Source organism: Astatotilapia calliptera, chromosome 10 (assembly GCF_964374335.1).
Source record: "Astatotilapia calliptera chromosome 10, fAstCal68.1, whole genome shotgun sequence".
Lineage (NCBI taxonomy): Eukaryota > Metazoa > Chordata > Actinopteri > Cichliformes > Cichlidae > Astatotilapia > Astatotilapia calliptera.
Window position 1 is genome coordinate 16,601,678 of NC_137431.1, and position 18,145 is coordinate 16,619,822.

Below are 18,145 nucleotides of genomic sequence, written 5' to 3' on the forward strand. Positions count from 1 at the left end.
TATCCAACACATAGTACAGGGTGTAAGATCCAAGCTGGCAACAGCTTGTTGGAAGATCCAACAACAACCAAGGAACAACCACAAAGAACATCTGTGCTGCATATGGACTAAAAGTCCCCAAGTCCCAATGTCAGAGTAGAACAAAGGGGGTAAATTCCTGTGGTTCTTCTACTTCCAGACAGACAACAGGCCAGAACATCCAGACTGGCCAACAGCCTGTATCCACAGGCTGTGAGGCTCCTGAACTCTCTGCCCCCCTCTCACGGACAATAACCATATCCAACTTCTTAATAGCAATGAACTGGTCTGCATTGGTGCATCATATCTTTATTCTCTTCCCCCTCCTGCCCCCCCCCCCCTCCTCTTTCTTAAATAGATAACTATCATATCTGATATCATATCTCACAGTACAATAATATTGAATGGGTTGCATTGTTGTATTTTGTCATGTTTCTCAGGTCTTTGTCTGAATTTCTACGAACATTATTGCTAAGGATTGTCTTATTGCATTGGAGTCACACTGGGTTAAATATGTACACTTGGGTTTTAAGGGGTATTTATTATTTTCTTCTTTTTTTTGGGTTGTATGGAAGCCCCAAACGCAATTTCATTGTTCTTGACAATGACAATAAATAAATAAATAAATACTAAATACAAGCTGCTGGCCAACAAACCAGGTGATAGTTGTGGCTGACAAGCAGAAGAAGACTGAAGTTCTGATAGATGTGGCAGACAACAAGATCAAGAAGAAGTAGCATGTAAAAACAGAGAAGTATCAGGAGCTGAAGGATCTGAAAGGTAAAGTCCAAAGTAGTCCCAGTGATAATAGGAGCAATGGGAGCTATAAACCCGAAACTAGAAAAGTAGCTCCAGCAGATTCCAGGAACAACATCCAAGGTAGTGGATAATGAACAGAACCCTCAAAACACAGCATTTGGATCACACACACATACAATCCCAGGGGGTGATATAAATATTATAAATATATTTGGACAATTGGACAGTACATTTTTGCCCAGACCAAGGGATACTGACTGAATAAAATACTAGTGCCTAAATGTAAAATTATAAATGCAAGATCACAGAAAATCAGCTCTGAAATAGTGCATTTACATACAATGATGGAGGCCTCATTAGTTGAAATGTTCTCTAACTGGGTTCAACAGCCATAAAAGCTCCCATTACCATGGCTATTTACAGTAGTTACTGCCTTTTATTGGTTTGAATTTTCTGTTATCCATTATGCTCATGTGTACACTTCATATATGTGTTTGAGTGCTGTACTTTGCGTCTACACTCACAGTGGACCTCCAGTACTTCAGTGGCCTGCTGTGGTGCTTGTGTGAGTGCCACGTGGTCCACTCTGCAGGTGTAGGCCACTCCATCATCATTTCTGTCCACTTGCAGCTGTAGAGAGCTCCGTACTGTAAATGTCTTCCCACTTGCATTCACCTCTTTGGCACCTTGGGAGAGAATTGCATTCTGTCACGGTTGCAGCACATTTGTCTTATAAGGTGAGATAGCTACGAACCAATGTGTTACAACCACTGGCAGATTCCACCCTAGTCTTCGATTCATACAGAACACGTGCCTATCATGCAAAACAATTAGTGCCTAAAATTTTAATGTACCTTCATAGTGATTTTCATTACAGGTATACCTGAAACGGGTCACATTTCACTAGTTTAAGAGCAAGGATCATTTTTCCATATGAATAGGGTGATTAACTTGTTTTTTAAACTCAACCAATGTAAAGGATCAACATTGCACTGACCCGTCACATTGTTGTGATTGTCTTAGTTTTGCAATATAGGTTAAAAAAAATCCTTTGTTTTAAGGAAAAAAAAAACTCTCTTCTACAACAAACGGCAACAATTTCAAGTGTTCTCTTTATTAATTTATAGAATAGAATACATATTTACATATCAAATTATCCAAATTTGCATTACTGCATTTGCTGGTGACTGAATATTGAGTTAGCATTAGCCAAGAATATGGCTAATGCTAACAGCCAATCAATCCAATATACAAAATATGCAAACAGAGCTCTTACTAAGCACTAAGAAATGTATTATAAGAGCTGCTTGTATTTAAAGCTACAACGTGCTCTAGTAATGTTACAATCATCTTACTATTCTCCAGTTACATGCTGCAAAAGATTACAATAGATTTGAAGCTACCCTATTGTAGCTCTTTTACTGTTATTGTACTGTAAGTTCACTTTGTTGCATATCTAGGCTACCTCAGTACGAATTCAACCTGGATTTTGCTGCAGGCAGTGTTAAAATGAAACGCAGCTGCCTCAACTTTAAGTTGTGGCTCTTTGAATGCATATATTTACACTGTTAACATTTCTGATTACGTGTGGCCTCACCTGTCATCTCTGCATGTGCTCCCACTCAGCTTGTACAAATCAACACTTTCATGCACTTCATATCTATCCGACCTTTTGGTCTGATTCATCTGCCTGACAACTACTTCAAAAAACATTACCAGTGGAAACCAGACAGTAATTGGCAGTAATTAAATTAGCCTGTTAGCAAAGTGTCATTATGCACAGTTCTCTTTATCAGTACAATTTGTTCTCAGAGATATCCCAGCAACACCTGCTATCCTAAACAATCAGTTGTTGCATCTCCCTGTGACCACCAATATCCCAGACACCGCAAAGATAGTGGAAAAATCCTACAACCAGCTTAAATTTGGAATATTCCACATTCCATCATTTCTTCTCTGACACTGTAGTCTTTTGATAAACTAAATGTGTTTGATTCACAGGTTATAACCTGCCCTCAAGTTTATGACTGCCATATCAGAGCCCTTGAAATGCTATCAGTTAGTGATAAACCTTCCTCTCTAAAAGCAAAGTACCTCAAAGGCAGAGATGTCCTTCAAAGTGGAAAATGAGACTTCTGAACCACAGACTTTCCCTTTCTCTGTCAAGCTGTCCTTGAGTACCCTGACCTAGTAGATCAGTGGTTCTCTGTGAACTCTACATGACCACAGTTACATCACAGAAGTAGTAACTTCTAATGCTTCTAATTCTTCTTCCTCCTAATGTTTTTGTTACCTTTTCTAGAAACCTAAAGTTTAAGAAAATTACTACTGCGCTGAAACTTTAGCACCCTCTTAAAGGGATCTCACCTAAAACCAGAATATATCAGGAAATAGCTAGTGTTTAGAGAAATTAGACACCAGAACTGAGAGCAGATGATGACATTAGTCACAAACATTTTCTCAGAATGTTTGTGCTGCCACTGGAAAATAAGGTATACGTGTTCCTAAAAACTTGGGAGCTGTTATATATGCATTATGCAATACAAATTAGCATCCTCTTTCAGACCACATATCTCCCACTTAACTCAACAGCCTTTCACAATTCAACGCCACTAGGTTGTTGTTTTTTTTGTTTTTTTTACTTACTGGCTGTCTTACTTGATGATAATTATCTAAACATATCCACCTCCAAGGAGTTATTTTAAAACCTTCTTTTTCTCAGTAAAATCTCTACAGCCAGTCGTCAACAAAAGGTGTTTGGTCTGTTTACATTATGCCAGCGGCCAGTTTTTAAAAATCATATCAAGTCGCTACATCCTACTCAGAGTTTCTTTTCAAACAAGAAAAGAATTCCCTCCTATAATGTATTCAACACTCCAGGCTTATCTCTGCATTGAGATGTTGCCCTGCTTTGTCAAAAAATATGTCCTTCTTTTTCAGTTTTTATATATATCATAAGTGTATTGTATGTACCGTACCTCTCATGCTGACCGCCTTTGTTTGTACCTCCTAAAGAGACTGTTTACGCTCCACATCTTTCTTTCCTCTGTGCTCATCTGCTCCACTTTCCAAGCCTCTCCACCCTACTGTCTCCTCTCTCTCTCAATTCTGCCAATCAACTATTCTGCTCAGCCACTTCCCCCAACTGAGGCAATGAGCCCGCCTCCCCTAGAGATGAATGACTGACAGGTCTGCAGTGTTAGCAACATCTATGCGAACAACAGGGGAGAGAGAAAATGGCTGCATTTCACAAAGAAGATACAGGAGATGACAGAGGAAAAAATGACGGCTAAAATAAATTACATCTAACTTGTAGTATCAATAGTTTATTTTAGGAGTGCAAACATTTTCTTTCCATTTCTATTACTTATGGCAGCTCCTAATGAACTGATACTCCCTGCCTCTTTGTCAACACACGAGTCCAACCTGTCTTTCTCCTCCTTTCTGCAACACTAGAAGGTTCCTTCTAAAGAAATGCCCTTTTAAAAATTCAAACATGCTATATCTGTTTTTGCTCTTTTTGATTTTTTGGTAATTTGTAGTAAGTTCAATAATCACATCATAATTAAAAAAGGTCCTTCAGATATCTGCAAGATGGGTGGATAGGAAGAAAAAAAAAAGTCAAACGTCTTTTTCTTCTTGTTCACTTGTGCTACAGTCAGCTGATTTCAGTCTGTGCGCAGAGAGGAGGAACATGGAGTGGTCTGTACCTTTTGAGGAATGGATGTACAAACATTTCTTTTATTTTTATGCCACGGGAAGACAAGAGTATGTTGGTAAAGTGCAAACTGAATCCAGGGCAAAGAATCTGCACTTTGCAAACATCTGTGTGGACAGCATGCTAACAGAAAACTGGCAAAGAACCCAGTGTGATCTTAAAGCCTGAACTTCATCAGTAAGGCAGCGATGAACAATCAGACTTGTAATAGTGGAGCCTCTATTTCTACTTATACATGTTTCAGTTACAGTAGAATTGAAGCAGAATTTGCTTTGAAGTTTCTCTGGGCTGATTTCAAGTTTGCTTTGTGTTGTTGGCTTTGTGTTCATAATTAAAGAGTAAAAGAACGATCTTGTGTATTTGTGTCAGTGTGTTGGACTGAAGTGCTTCAAAACTGCCTTAATTCTTTGTGGTATAGATTCAACGGGATGCTGGAGTCATTCCTTAGAGATTATGGTCCATATGTGCAGGAAAATCCCAGTAGATCAGGAGGTTCTGAAAAAGTCAGACCAGCCCATCTGGCACAAATAACCAAAGCACATTCAAAGTCACTTAAACCTTTTGTCCTCATTCTGATGCTTGGTTTGAACTTGTTGACCATGTCTACATGCCTAAATGCACTGAGATGCTGCTATATGATTTGCTGATTCAATATTTGTTTTAAAGAGCAGTTAAATGGGCGTAGCTAACGAAGTGGCTGGTGAGTATAATATATATTTCTATCGCTCAGCATCGCTGATTCAACAAGGTCATGGAAACATTCCTCTGAGATTTTGGTCCATATGGACATGATGGTATTTTACAGCACATTTCCAAAGAGGATAAGAAGTTACAGTGTTTTTATTTTATAAAAACAATTTTTATGTAAATCAAAAGATTGTGATGACTGAATAAACTGAAGGTATCATCTTGAATTATGCAGTCTGATTATACACACAGAAAGGCTGCTAAAGACACAAATTTAAGTACTTCAATCATTGTAATGCGCACTTGGCGATGCTCCTAATGTTCTATTTTTCACAGTAGACTTTCAGCAAGTTAGTTAGTTATCTTATAATATTACTATATCTGAGTTTTATATTGTAATTCTATTTTTGAAGTTCTTTGATTGTAAATATGCTTGCATTGAAATAAAACTGCTGGAAAGACTCAAAAAACGACTTTCTCTAGTGTATAATTTGGCCGTTTAATTTAAGAGTGTGGATTCCTTTTTTTTTGTCATGGAATTTTAAATGGTCTCTGATTGCTTGCGTGTGATTCAGGATGAGAGCACAGAAACTGACATGCTCGCTCAAAGTTTAATTTCATTAACATTATAATTCCCGAGTCTTCCGAGATCCACTTCGAGAACATAATCACAGTTGTCCAACACCAAGTAAGACTTCATCAATAAAGAGCAGCAATCAGCATGCACAAAAGTGTGTGTGTGGAAGTGTTTGGATAAGAGTTGATGTAATTGGTCCATAAATACAGTATCTTATCACATTTTAAACACAGCTGAAAAGAGCAGCTGCCATTGACGTGCCATTAAAGCTCTCGCGTGTCAATCGAAGAAGAAAGAAAAACTGTTACATGACAGACATATTATATTCAGTGGCTTGAGTAAGAAAAGTTGCAAAAGATTCAGCAATTTTTTTTTTACATGTATATGTAATGTTAAAAAGGAAATAAAACCAGAAAGCATTTTTTAACTGACAGAAAAAATAATTCTGTAGAGGAAAAAACTGCAGTGAACACAACATCCACTGACCTGAAGGTGAAGGCGAAGCATCACTGTTAAACGTTCTTACCTAACTTCACATATGGCTATGAACTGTGGGTAGTGACTGGAAGAATAACATCTCAGATACAAGCAGCAGAAATGAGCTTCTTTTGAAAGGTGTCTGGGCTCATCCTTAGATATAAGGTGAGGAGCTCAGTCATTCAGAAGGGGGCTTAGCGTAGAGCTGCTGCTCCTCAGCATTAAAATGAGCCAGTTGAGGTGGTTTTGGCATGTCAGAAAGACACCCTGGAACTGACCCTGCGAGATTATTTCTTTTGCCTTGCATGGGAAAGCCTTGGTGTCCCCTCAGAAGAGCTGGAGGTGGCTGGTGGTTGGGAAAAGGGTAGCAATGGCATCTCGGATTAGATTGCTGACACCGTGACCCAAATAAGCAGTAGCAAATGGAGGGATAACTGGAAATAATGTGAAAAAATACTGTAGCAAATTTTAGCTTTTATTTAAAAATCATATTCATTTGTTATTTATTCTCATTACAAACACACTCTGTAGACCCGATATAATAAAAAAGGAGAAAAAAATGGCACTATGCTGCCATATGCACCTGTGGTACCTCTTTTCCGCAAATAGCCTGGTAGTATTTGGCTACAAATGCGGTTGTTTTGTGGGTGGGTGCTCATGGCTCTGTATCAATGGTGTGAGCCAAGACAGAGCCTCAGAGGATTAGAAATGGAAATGACAGGCGTACAATGAGAGAATCTGACCCCTTTAAGCGATTTCACAGGAGAGAGTTGAAGCCGAAGAAGAGAACATAGAGGGACCGACAAGAGAGACCGAGGAGGTCTGCTGGGGTTGTGGAGGAATCATGAGCAACAGTGCCAGACCTGACTAATCCTGGCGGCAGGGGCCCGAGGGCTGACGCAACATACCCTGAGATGCATCCCATCTGAGAATTAAAGCAACTTGCACAAGCAAGAACAATATCAAATCTTTTACGGGTGAGAGTGAGAATAATCAAAATATATGCGAGACTAAACACTATTTTAAATTTAAATTCGCTGAAATACACAATATTACCAGAAAATATTGGCAGATTAGCACCTATGTATGCTGTTCCCTTTGCCTGCCAGATGAGCTGCATAACAATAAGGATGAGTAAACTTTAACAAGAGCAAGAATATGCAGCAAGCTCCCGCTCTAGCGAGGTGTGGAGATGATATATCGTGCTGTCCACCATCTTCTCGCTTATTCCTGCTACTGTGCAGCGTTCAGGGAGCTTGTCTGTTGGCTGTCTGTAAGCATCTTCCCCTGACTGATCTGCCTTACCAGCTAGACTCTGTGCTTAACTGACGTGTGACTACAACCGGGGGGAGCACTGTTAAATGTTAGGAGACTTCCTATCACTGCCTGGCAGACCAGTATCATAATGTCCTTTCTGACATGAAACTCCCTGAGCATTCACAGCGAAGAAGCGTGTACTGCGGATTTGTGAAGACGGTTTTTCACTCTAGAAGGAGCGGTCTGGTCAGTCTCAGTGTCTTGACATTTAAAAAAAATGGACAGGTGCTCCACCTTTAGGACGTGGCTTTTAATGGGCACAGACAGTGGGCGTAGCAATATGATCTCTTCTTCTGTGCGCAAGTCTAAATCTGTTAACCTCAAACTCACAGGATGAGTCGGATATACCTTTTGCACTTACGCCCTTTATTCTTAACATATTGTTTTTCAAAGCTTTGAAAAAAACCTCTTTTTTTTTTCAAACTCATTGTAAAAGTAACAAAAAAGGTGGAACATCTTGTTTGTCCATTTGAGTCCTGTATCTTAATGCTGATTAATATAGAAACAGATTTCCACAGATCATATGTCAGATGTGCGTGTTTGCAAGTACTTTGTTGTGCACATGTAACAGGATAGAGAGGGTAAAGAGGTATTTTTGTGTGTGCATCTAACGCATCTTTTATTCATGTCACCGTGACTTGCAGGAGCCATCTTGAAATTACATCTTTAATGGTCATTGATCCGCAGCACCCCGGGGAGCTGGGAGTATAAATGTAGTCCCAACGCAGACTTTTTTATATATTGCGCAAAGCTGTCTAACACTGCCCAAGCAGCTGAAAAGTGTATTTTTTTCTTTTAACTGCAAAACTTCTTTAAATTTTTGAACTTGATTCATAGTGGGATGTTCACAGTGTTCACATTTTTTCCTCTTTCCCTTCACCTCTTCAACCCCATTCGAATGTTCGAATAGTGAGTAGCACCAAATTCTGGCCAATTAACCATAAATGAATACAGTCAGTAGTATTTGAGTGATAGTGTAGCAAAATGTGAGGTCACAATGACCTTAAATAGTGTTCAGACCTTGTCCTTCACTAACAAGTTTGACAACTGAATAGGGATGCGACTGCAAACGAATTTGAATCAAATCTCTGTGTTTTTTTCCCCTTAAGCCCCCTTGGAATAGAGCTATTGCGTTACATGATGGAGCAATAACCTCTACAGTTTAGGTCAGAGAGTATGATAATGCTAGTCTGATAGAGAACATCCCCACCCTTATTTGAAATAAATATTCATTTCATCTCTGCCTTGCTTGGTCTCCACACAGCTCCCCCTGGTTCAGCGGTGTGTAAACAACTTCTACATGTGGTGATATTGGAAGAGGTCTCTCTGGGTTATGGTGTGTAACTGAGATAGAAATATATCATTACTGGGTGGGGACTGAGGGGATCTGAGGGACAAAGAGACTGAGAAATAAGAATATTGGATTCTGTTCCACACACACAAGCTTATGTCCTTACATGCACGCTGTCTGCTCCATCTGTCTGTTTTGCTCATGCAGGCGCGCACGTATACAAAGATGTACACACCCACATTTAGCATAGGGTGTCTGTTAACTGCATGCGAATGGGTGATGGACTGCTCCAGTGGCTCTGCCAGTAATATAATCTTCTCTATTCCCCCAGATCCCACACCAATATGTCACAATTGTCATTTATTCCCAGCATGGTCGCTCACAATCAGATGGCTTTTCACATTGAACACACCCTGATCCTGTCAGGATGATGAACACTTGAAGTGCACTCCAATCCACCTACACGTGCATAGATACATCGTGTATTAACACATGCTGTTTTCTATTTGCTTGCTTTTAGGTGCTTTTTTTCTTTTTAGTCTGTTATTTTGGAGGACATCCCAGACCACCAGCCATCAGACGCATACTATTGGTTTCATTTCATTTTAACCATTTAAATGCAACCACCGTTTCTTTATATATATATATATAAAAGGAAATAAATATATTGTAATGTTTTGTGAATGGCAGCAGCCTTTCAGTGTCTTATATAACAAGGTGTCATATATAACAAGTTAGACCGACTGGGTCCATTCACACCTTCTTATTTGTACAAGAAATGGTCCAGTTAGTGGCAGACATGCTTTAGTGATTGACAAAGCAGAACTAAATATGTAAATGTGCCTGTGTCAATCATATTGTTGAGCGCTGGCTTTTCCCTGAACCAAACATGTCCTGAATATGTCTGATAAATAAATTGCAGAAAGCAACTACACTGCAGGCATCTAATTAAAAAACCGAAAACAAAAAAAGACAACCATGCTGTTTAAACTAAAAAGTTTAACTTGGAACACTTTTTATGTTATCTTTACAAAACATAACATTTTCAAAACATTGAAATCTGTCAGCTTTTTATGAAACAGTTCTTTATGGACCGACACGTACTTGTCAAGGAAGACAGATTATTATAAGGGATCCATGTTTTTTCCCCTTTGAGACCAGCACTCTTCAAAGTTTTCTATTTACTATTCATGAATTTGTTTGGTTAGAGGTGACTTTTTCAGGTGTTGGTAAATCGCTTTGCTCAGATCCAGTGTGCGAGATTAACAAAGCTCGTTTTAGGAGAGACCTCGTTCTGAGCATTTCCGAACAAAAGTGATGACACAGATTCAATCTCATCATCAAAGTAATTAAAATGAAAGATAAACATGATATCTGCTTAAAACTGTGTAGAAAACCAGCATTGATTTAGTCTTATCTGAGAGCATGTCTGCACCATAGAAAATCCTAAAGCCAGATAGCAGTCTGAGCTGTCTGGACTTAAACACGGGTGGAAAGGGTGTAGCGGCAGAAACTCAGGGAGCTTTTCAGTAAATTCAGCGTAGGCCAAACATCCTTTGGGATTGAAATTCTTGACGAGTCCAACTGCGGGTCTGACAACAAATTTCTAATCTGACATTTATATTTTGTCTCAAGGTTCTGCTTTATAAACGGCGGCTCCGAGGCACATTTTAGAAACAACTACATCAAACAATATATTGTTATACAGTTATTAAAGCATTGAAATAAAGACAGCGGTTGCCCATGTTCAGCAGCAAATTATAGCATCTGACCTTAATGAGAGAGCATATCCTCTTGAGATTTTCTCTACTTTAAGCCACAGAGGATATCACTGACTACCTGTTTCTGTGGTAAATTAAAAGAACATAATGTCCTGGCTACCAGTGCCTTACAGGGAGCTCTTCTCTCAGTAGTTGGCCACTGGGAGTAGCAATAATCACCCGTAGAGACACAATAAGCCTGCAAGGAAAAAATACTCAGCCTGCTAATTAGTTTGTAATCTGTTATATGCTATATGCTTGTTCTTTGGAAGGGGAACAAAAGAAATACTAAGTGTAGTGGGTAAAATTACAAAAGAGTAAAAAGAAAAAACCCAACAACAACATTAATTGAAAGAATGTGATTTTACTTTAAATGTTTATGTTAAATATTATAATAATTAAAGAAGTTAGCATGCTCTGCACTTTACCAGGTGATTTATAAGGTGTCTCAGCAGAAGCAGAAGCATCTATTGATAAAGTAATTTTAAAAAACACACATAAAGAAAAAACATCCCATTTAGTTACAAGAAGAAATATGTGCCAGAGACATGACAGACATAACTAATTTAGTCTGCGACAGCCGAAATAAAAGTATTAAAATGCCGAGTTAATAAGACAAAAAATTATCTTTGCATTGGCAAAAAAACATTTTATGTGCTTTATTAATCCTTTGTATTAGGAGGGAAATTAATGTTGGGGAGTTTCTGTCTCGCGCATCCCAAATCCTTCTCATAAAGCCTATTCTGCTACATTTAATTGGGTATTCAGAATGTGTAACACCTGCCTGCTTGTTATTCTTATTAGGTTTCAGTGATCTGTTGGGTTATACAAAGATTTTGACAGCGTCTTCCTAGAAATTTGCATTGTTTTCTGGCAGTTAAAAAGTCAATGTGTGATTTTCAATCCAATTCAGCAGTCATTTAAATTAGAAAAAAGGCAATTTGCATTTTGATATCTGACTTTAATCTGCCTTCTGAATCAACAGAGAAACCTTTGTAAGAGTTCTTCAGCTGTGATGATCTGTGACAGTCTGTCCAACTGGGTTATATACTTTATTTGATACACAACTGCATCTGTTCCTCCTCTCCCTGAAAAACTTTATTTCATCATTTCATGTCCAAATCTCTTTTATCAGTTTTCTCTCTCCTCTCCTCTCCCCTCCTTCCTTCTCTCTCCCACTCTCGCTGTCTCGTTCAATTACAAAGCGGACGGTTCATCAAGTAGAACAGAGCGGGAGCAGGGTGGAAATGAGGTATGTAGTCCAGTCAGTGAGATTTAGAACAGCCCTCTAATAACAAGGGAGGTTAATGTATTGGTCTCAGGCCAGAGGACACATGCTGAATCTGCTCTATTAGAAACAACTTGTTCGGAACAAGAATACACTGTAGAGACATCCAAAGCGGCAGTTTTATGGCAATAGTTTTATGAAAAAGAAAATACCAATTTTAAATCCATTGTGAAATACAAATGAGTACTTTCTGCCACATTTCTGCTCCGTTTGTTTATCACAAAGCACAATCACGAGCCACTGTGAAATGTGATAGCCAATATTTTTTGTATCTGACAACACAGCGAGACGGCTTTCCAAAGAGATCACTGTGGGGCTAACTGGGGAGTATTAAAATATCAGTAAATCAGCAGATACCAATTACAGAAAGTGATGCTATTAGAGCACAGCTAATAGGTACGGAATACAAAGAAAGTAACAAAATAGTTTCATTTATAAAAAAGGAACATTTTGTTTTACTTTAATTTACAGAGAACAGCCTAAATTTTAGATTTTATAAAATAAGTTGATCATGTTTTAAAATAACAGAATCTTTGAACAAAAGCGAATGAATCATCAGCCTGTTTTTGGTGACTACAACAGCAAACGTGCTTTTTTTTATTCACCAACTCTGATTGGCATTTTTAGAATTGCTTGCATGATGGCATGTTTTCTAGCCACAGTACCCATAGATGTGATGCACATGTAAACGCAGGTATGACGTTACACACCTTTGACCTCCTTTTCATTCCTGAACCAGCGCAGGTCAGCGGCGGGCTTGCTGCCCTGGGTGATGCAGGTCAGAGTGATGTGGTCTCCCTCCATGGCGGGCTTTGTCAGGCCATCGATCTCTGGCTTCTCTGGCACACCTGAAGGATGGAAAACGGAGATCACAGCGATGGCAGAACTAATTCATGCGCAGCAGGGTGTCATTATACAACAATAATATTAGTATGCCTTATTGGAAATCACCCGCCCCCCTAGCTTTCCCACCTGCAGGGAGATTAGAGAGCAGACTACAGAGATTCACCAAGCAGCGACATGCTCGACGGTACATCACAGAAGATTCGTGCTGGCACATGGGTGGGTGGATTTTTTTTTTCTAACCACTGGGTCATTCCCTGCTTCACTGCTAGGTCAAACCAAATTATAAGAGACATAATTTTTCACCATTAGTTTTGTTTCTTTGGTTTTTCCAGGTCATAAAACACTGACTCTGCTGCAAAACAAATACAATGAGGCAGAGAGGAATTTTGTTTTTGATGCTCACAGAATTAGAAAATACATAAAAACACATCAATGTGCAATCAAAGAACAATTCCACAGTTTTTCCTGTGGTTTTTATTCACTACTACACTTCCCTTGAAAACATAAAACCCCAAATATCATCACATCAATCAAAGGAAAAACTGTAGGCTGACAAATAGTATGCTTTGTATGTCTGTGTGTGACAAGGCTGTGACCGCAGACAAGGCCATTACTATTTACAGAAAATGTTAATCACTGGCCTTTCCCATAATGAGTGTTTTAAATGTGTGGTGTCTGCCCTTCCACTGTCAATGAGCAATAAGTCTGCCTCTGGCTGAGTGACTGAAAGTTCTGTCAGTCAATGCCATTGACTGACTCTTGCCTTGTCCGTCTCACCGCCTCCTGTAAGGTTTATTGCCACAGTTTAAAGGTCCTCCTGTTTTATGTTTCCCATTTGTTTGAAGGCGCAAACTGCATACGTAATCCCAACAACAGCCGCTGCTCGGCAGAGGCACAATTTAGCGATAAGCATGTGTTAATATTATACATGTGATTTTTAATGCGCCTGTTTTTTTTTTTTAATGCAAATTGCTTAGTTTTGAAGTATCTAAAGTAAGAGTGCCACAACAGCTAAGAACGGTGGTGTGCGAATAAGTGCGTGTGGGTTGACTCAGAAAAGTATTTGATGGATTTTCCTCCAGACTGAATAAAAGCAGATCAAGTGCATTGTTCATCGTGTACAGTCACGTTCCCCTTGGGTGGCTATAGGCTGTACAGCTTTACACCCTCTCTCTATAAAGCTGAGTTTTGAACACGCAGAAAAGAGCTCAATTTCTGATACATGGAAAATAGGGAAATTGGATTTCACTGTTTCCACAAATTTCTGTGGTGGTGTGTGATTACAGTGCTTACTATGCTGATCAACACATAAATATATATGCATTTCCTTTAAGCGTTTGAGAATTAAGGTCGATCATAAGGTATTTAGAGCTAAAGGTAATATCCTTTACTGATAACATTTGCATACACTTTCAATTACTGATCGAATACTAAGCACATCAAGTCATGCATCAGCATTAGCCGTATTAGCGGCAATGCTAGCAGCTAACGATGCATCCCATAGTTAAGCTCCAGAAATAGTCTGTTGGTAAACCTGCTACTTTGATGACTCAGACTTAAGAAAGATTACCAGGCATTAATGTGCCAGTATTGATGGCCCTTGGTGGATGAATTCCTGATTATTCTGAGCTCTTACTTTTACTTTACCTTCAGGAGTTTCACATTTTTTAGAGAAATGTCTCAACTACTATAGGATGGATTGCTATGAAATTTATTACAGACATTTATTTTACCTGTAGGCTGAACTCTATCTCAAAATATCTGTAACATCTAGAGTGCCATCAGGTAAAAGGTTGAACACTACTATCCTTGATGACATTCTCATCAGCTTTACACACTGGCAACAGATGAGCACATATTTTTGTTCCAGCACCAAATCATTTGAATGCGAAGCTTGCATATTTGTAGTATTACAGTTTTTTTTTTCCAAAATCGTTTTCAGTGTTTTCTTTTATTCGTCCCCAGTGCTTATGGTCCCAAAGCAGTGGCAGATAAACCAGGCCATCCCCAGACTATTTGGTGTGTTTATTAAATCACCCTCTCTGTTTTCTAGCTTGCACCATTAACTATTGTTCAAAACTGCAAAATGATTTTCTCCATATTCTTATTGAGCAGTAGCCTTTAATGTCTAATTCTCAGAATGCTTGTTAACACAGAGAGCCAGCTAATGATCCTGGAGTGCACAAGCACATCTATTAAGATTAGCAAAAACTAATTGGCAAGATAATAAGCCCAGTGGCAAGAAATGAGACAATGTTTGTGTGAGGCCATGATCACAACACAAACACTGCTAAGGGGAGGGAGGTACTAACAGTGTACACTATTTTTTATCTGCATTTGCAGGCATAAGCAACAGGCTATTTCTAACAACATAGCATCACAGCAAACCAATAAGCTGATAGCCTCAAAAAAGAAAAGCAAGGCTCCAGTAAGGCTGCAAAATCTAGCTATGCTGTATTACTAGTAATTCCGAATCTTCTAAAATCAACAAATTCACAAAATAATGACATAGATATTGCTATACTCGACAATTTCACTATTTTCTTTTTGTGAATTATAATAATTATATATGTTTATATAAAGATTTCAAATGGGGAGTCAGATTTGCAAATTATTTCCAAACGATTATTACTGGATTTGAAAAGCTCCTGAGACTCCGTGAAAAAGAAAGTCAAGTTGGAGCATTTTGTATCTTCAGCAACCTCACGAGCGGAAATGGATATACAGCCACTCAAGACATCTGAGTAAGGTATGCAATTTCTTTTTTGCTTTCTTTCGTCTTTTTCTCACTAATCGACAATTTCTGCTTGAGGTAAAAGGAAACCTAAAGGGTATGTGTTGCATTTGGAAGCTGTTTTTTTTTTTTTTTAAAAAACACCGTTCAGAGTTTAAAAAAAGTATATATATTATTTTTTAGCCATGGCAAATGAGAGAGAGAGGAAAAACATATACTTAGATCACTTTACTACAGATTTTACACACATTATAGCTGCTATAACGTCCATCTATGAAATTTTCCTTTGAGGTGGAGTTTTTGCTTTTGCTTTGGATCTTGTACTCACCCAGAACAGTCAGGTAAGCTTTGGCCGTTCTGACAGGCATGGTGAAGAGAGAACAGGTGTACATGCCTTCATCAGACAGCGTGACATCACTGATGCTGATGGTCAACTCTGATGATGTTGCACGCACAAGCTCGATTCTGTTGTCCCTTAGAGCTGGAAACACAGATAACCAGAGGCAGATAGTTAGAAAAATGTTCAAATAACTGTAAACTAGCAGCTGTGGGAGAAACTTGTGGACTTCTACAGTGCGGTGACAGGTACAGGGTTTAAGGCTGTAATATTTGAACGGTGGTTCTTATAATGCATCAGTGTTGATGTCCATATAGGGAATAAACTGCATCCACAGATAGAGAGAAAGAGAGTTTAAAAAGCACGCAGAGAGAGAGATTAACCAATCTAGAATCATCTCATGTGGAAAAAAAACAAACAAGAAAAAATATTTGCCTGTTATTTGGTTCTAAACATTTTCTTTGTTCTGAAAAAAACGACAGCAGAAGCCCTAAAGTTTCGACATCTGCTCTCGGTATTAATTAATGCATATCCTAGATGAACTTCTCTGTAAAATCATCTATCAGTACCAATGAAATTGATTTTCTTCCATTAGTTTTAAAAATGAATGCATCAGCAAACCACCGCATTAAACTATACCACACAGCCTTCACTGCTGTAAACCACTGCAGACATTTACTTATATGAAAATGTAATCTTCCAAAAGACATAACTGAATGCAGTGGGGATCAATATTGCAATAAAAGGCAGAGAGTGAGGCTTAATGAGAATTTGGCAAGATGTGCAAGTAGAAATAGATTTGCTGTGATTGAATGGCGAGTTTAAAGATACAAGAGGGCTCTTCAAACTAGACTTCACGTCTATGATAGGACGGGAGCGTGCGCTAAAATAAAAAAAATTAAATAAAATTCGTCGACACCTTGGAAATAGCAGTCGAAAAACTACACACTAATTTGCAATTAGAAAAAAAGGCTGTGTGAACTATAAAGTGTGCAGAAATTTCTTTCCTGCTGTTTCTGTGGCCTTGACTGTCGGGAAGATTTAGTCAAGCCTTCCTTTTGCTAGTATAATGCCTTTCTACAAACCTTATTTAATATGAGCAGCCAAGGCTACTTTGCTTTTAATCTCCATGAAAGTGACTCAGAACTCCCCTTGTTCAAGTACAGTGTGTGCGCATGTGTGACTTAGTATGGTTGGATTAAAGGAAAGAACAGAAAGATAGCATGACTATTTCTGTACAGATGTTTACATTTTCTTTCATGTCAGCTTTTGAAAGCGTATTTGTATCTTATGATCATTTTAAAAAACACTCTGGGTTTTGTTGCCTCTCTAGACAGGGTTGAAAAGTAAAAGCTATTACACAGTCTGTTTGAGGAGTACTTTAGTCTGGCTGGCAGAATTATGAGAAATGATACCCAAGGTATCTAATACATCAATTATAACATCATAAAGCGTTAAGCTTTTCAGCCTTTCTTCAAACTCCAATCCAAACTTTAATTAATTTCTATATACTACGCAATACTAGGTGAAACATCTTTTAAATGTAAGGCAAAAATATACATTGTATCTTGTTATATTCCTGCAGCTAGACCATCAGATGTACCGTAATTTTACTAGAGATGGATGCAATTTCCCTGCGATAGACTGGTGACCTATGATAGCTGGGATAGGCTCAAGCCCTCCCCTGCTATCCTGAAACATATAAGTGGTTAAGAAAATGGATGGATGTAATTTCCCAGTCACTTGAATTTATTAATGGAGTAATACATAATTAGATATTTTTAATAGGCACCTTAATAAGGCTAAGATATAGATCAGGCCTCATTTCAAATTCTTTGAAAGAAGCCGGCGCTCTCTTTGTATTTAACTGGTTCAGCTGGCGTCTTATTGCACAGCTGGATAGTTGCACTCTTTACAGTTCATCAATATGTTACTCTTTTTGCTGATGGGCATCCAAGCATGAAAACATGAGATGTAAGAAATAATTGTACTGCCTCACACTACTGGCCCAGTAGACAACGGTACTGGGGTTATTGTAAATCTGAATTGAAAAGATTTCATGTAGAACCAAAATGAACCTGGACCAAACAATTCTTCTGGGAATTTTCAGAATACGTGTAACAAAGAACAGAGGAACTGGGCCAGATAATTGCTCATAACTTTGGAAAGTCTAATGGTAATAATCTATGTGTTGCAAAACATTTTTTTCAAACCGTACACTATTATAATTTTGGGGATTTACGTGTAGTTTTTCCCGTGACAGTACTCGTGAAAAATTTGCTCATCTTCTATTCTCATTAAAACTTTGTGAAGCAGAAGGCATTCAGTGTTGCACA

At 38.5% G+C, this 18,145-nt stretch overlaps 1 protein-coding gene across 3 annotated transcripts in view; it reads right to left on the reverse strand.

The window, feature by feature from the left end:
• cadm2a (cell adhesion molecule 2a) overlaps window positions 1–18,145 on the reverse strand; it is a 207,255-nt gene that overhangs the window by 21,887 nt on the left and 167,223 nt on the right. For all 3 annotated transcript variants that reach the window (XM_026181415.2, XM_026181417.2, XM_026181414.2), the window contains 3 exons: window positions 15,801–15,953; window positions 12,603–12,740; window positions 1,302–1,463 (listed from right to left, as the gene is read on the reverse strand). In XM_026181415.2, the coding sequence (XP_026037200.1) occupies window positions 1,302–1,463; window positions 12,603–12,740; window positions 15,801–15,953 (453 nt within the window). The remainder of the gene's footprint in view (window positions 1–1,301; window positions 1,464–12,602; window positions 12,741–15,800; window positions 15,954–18,145) is intronic.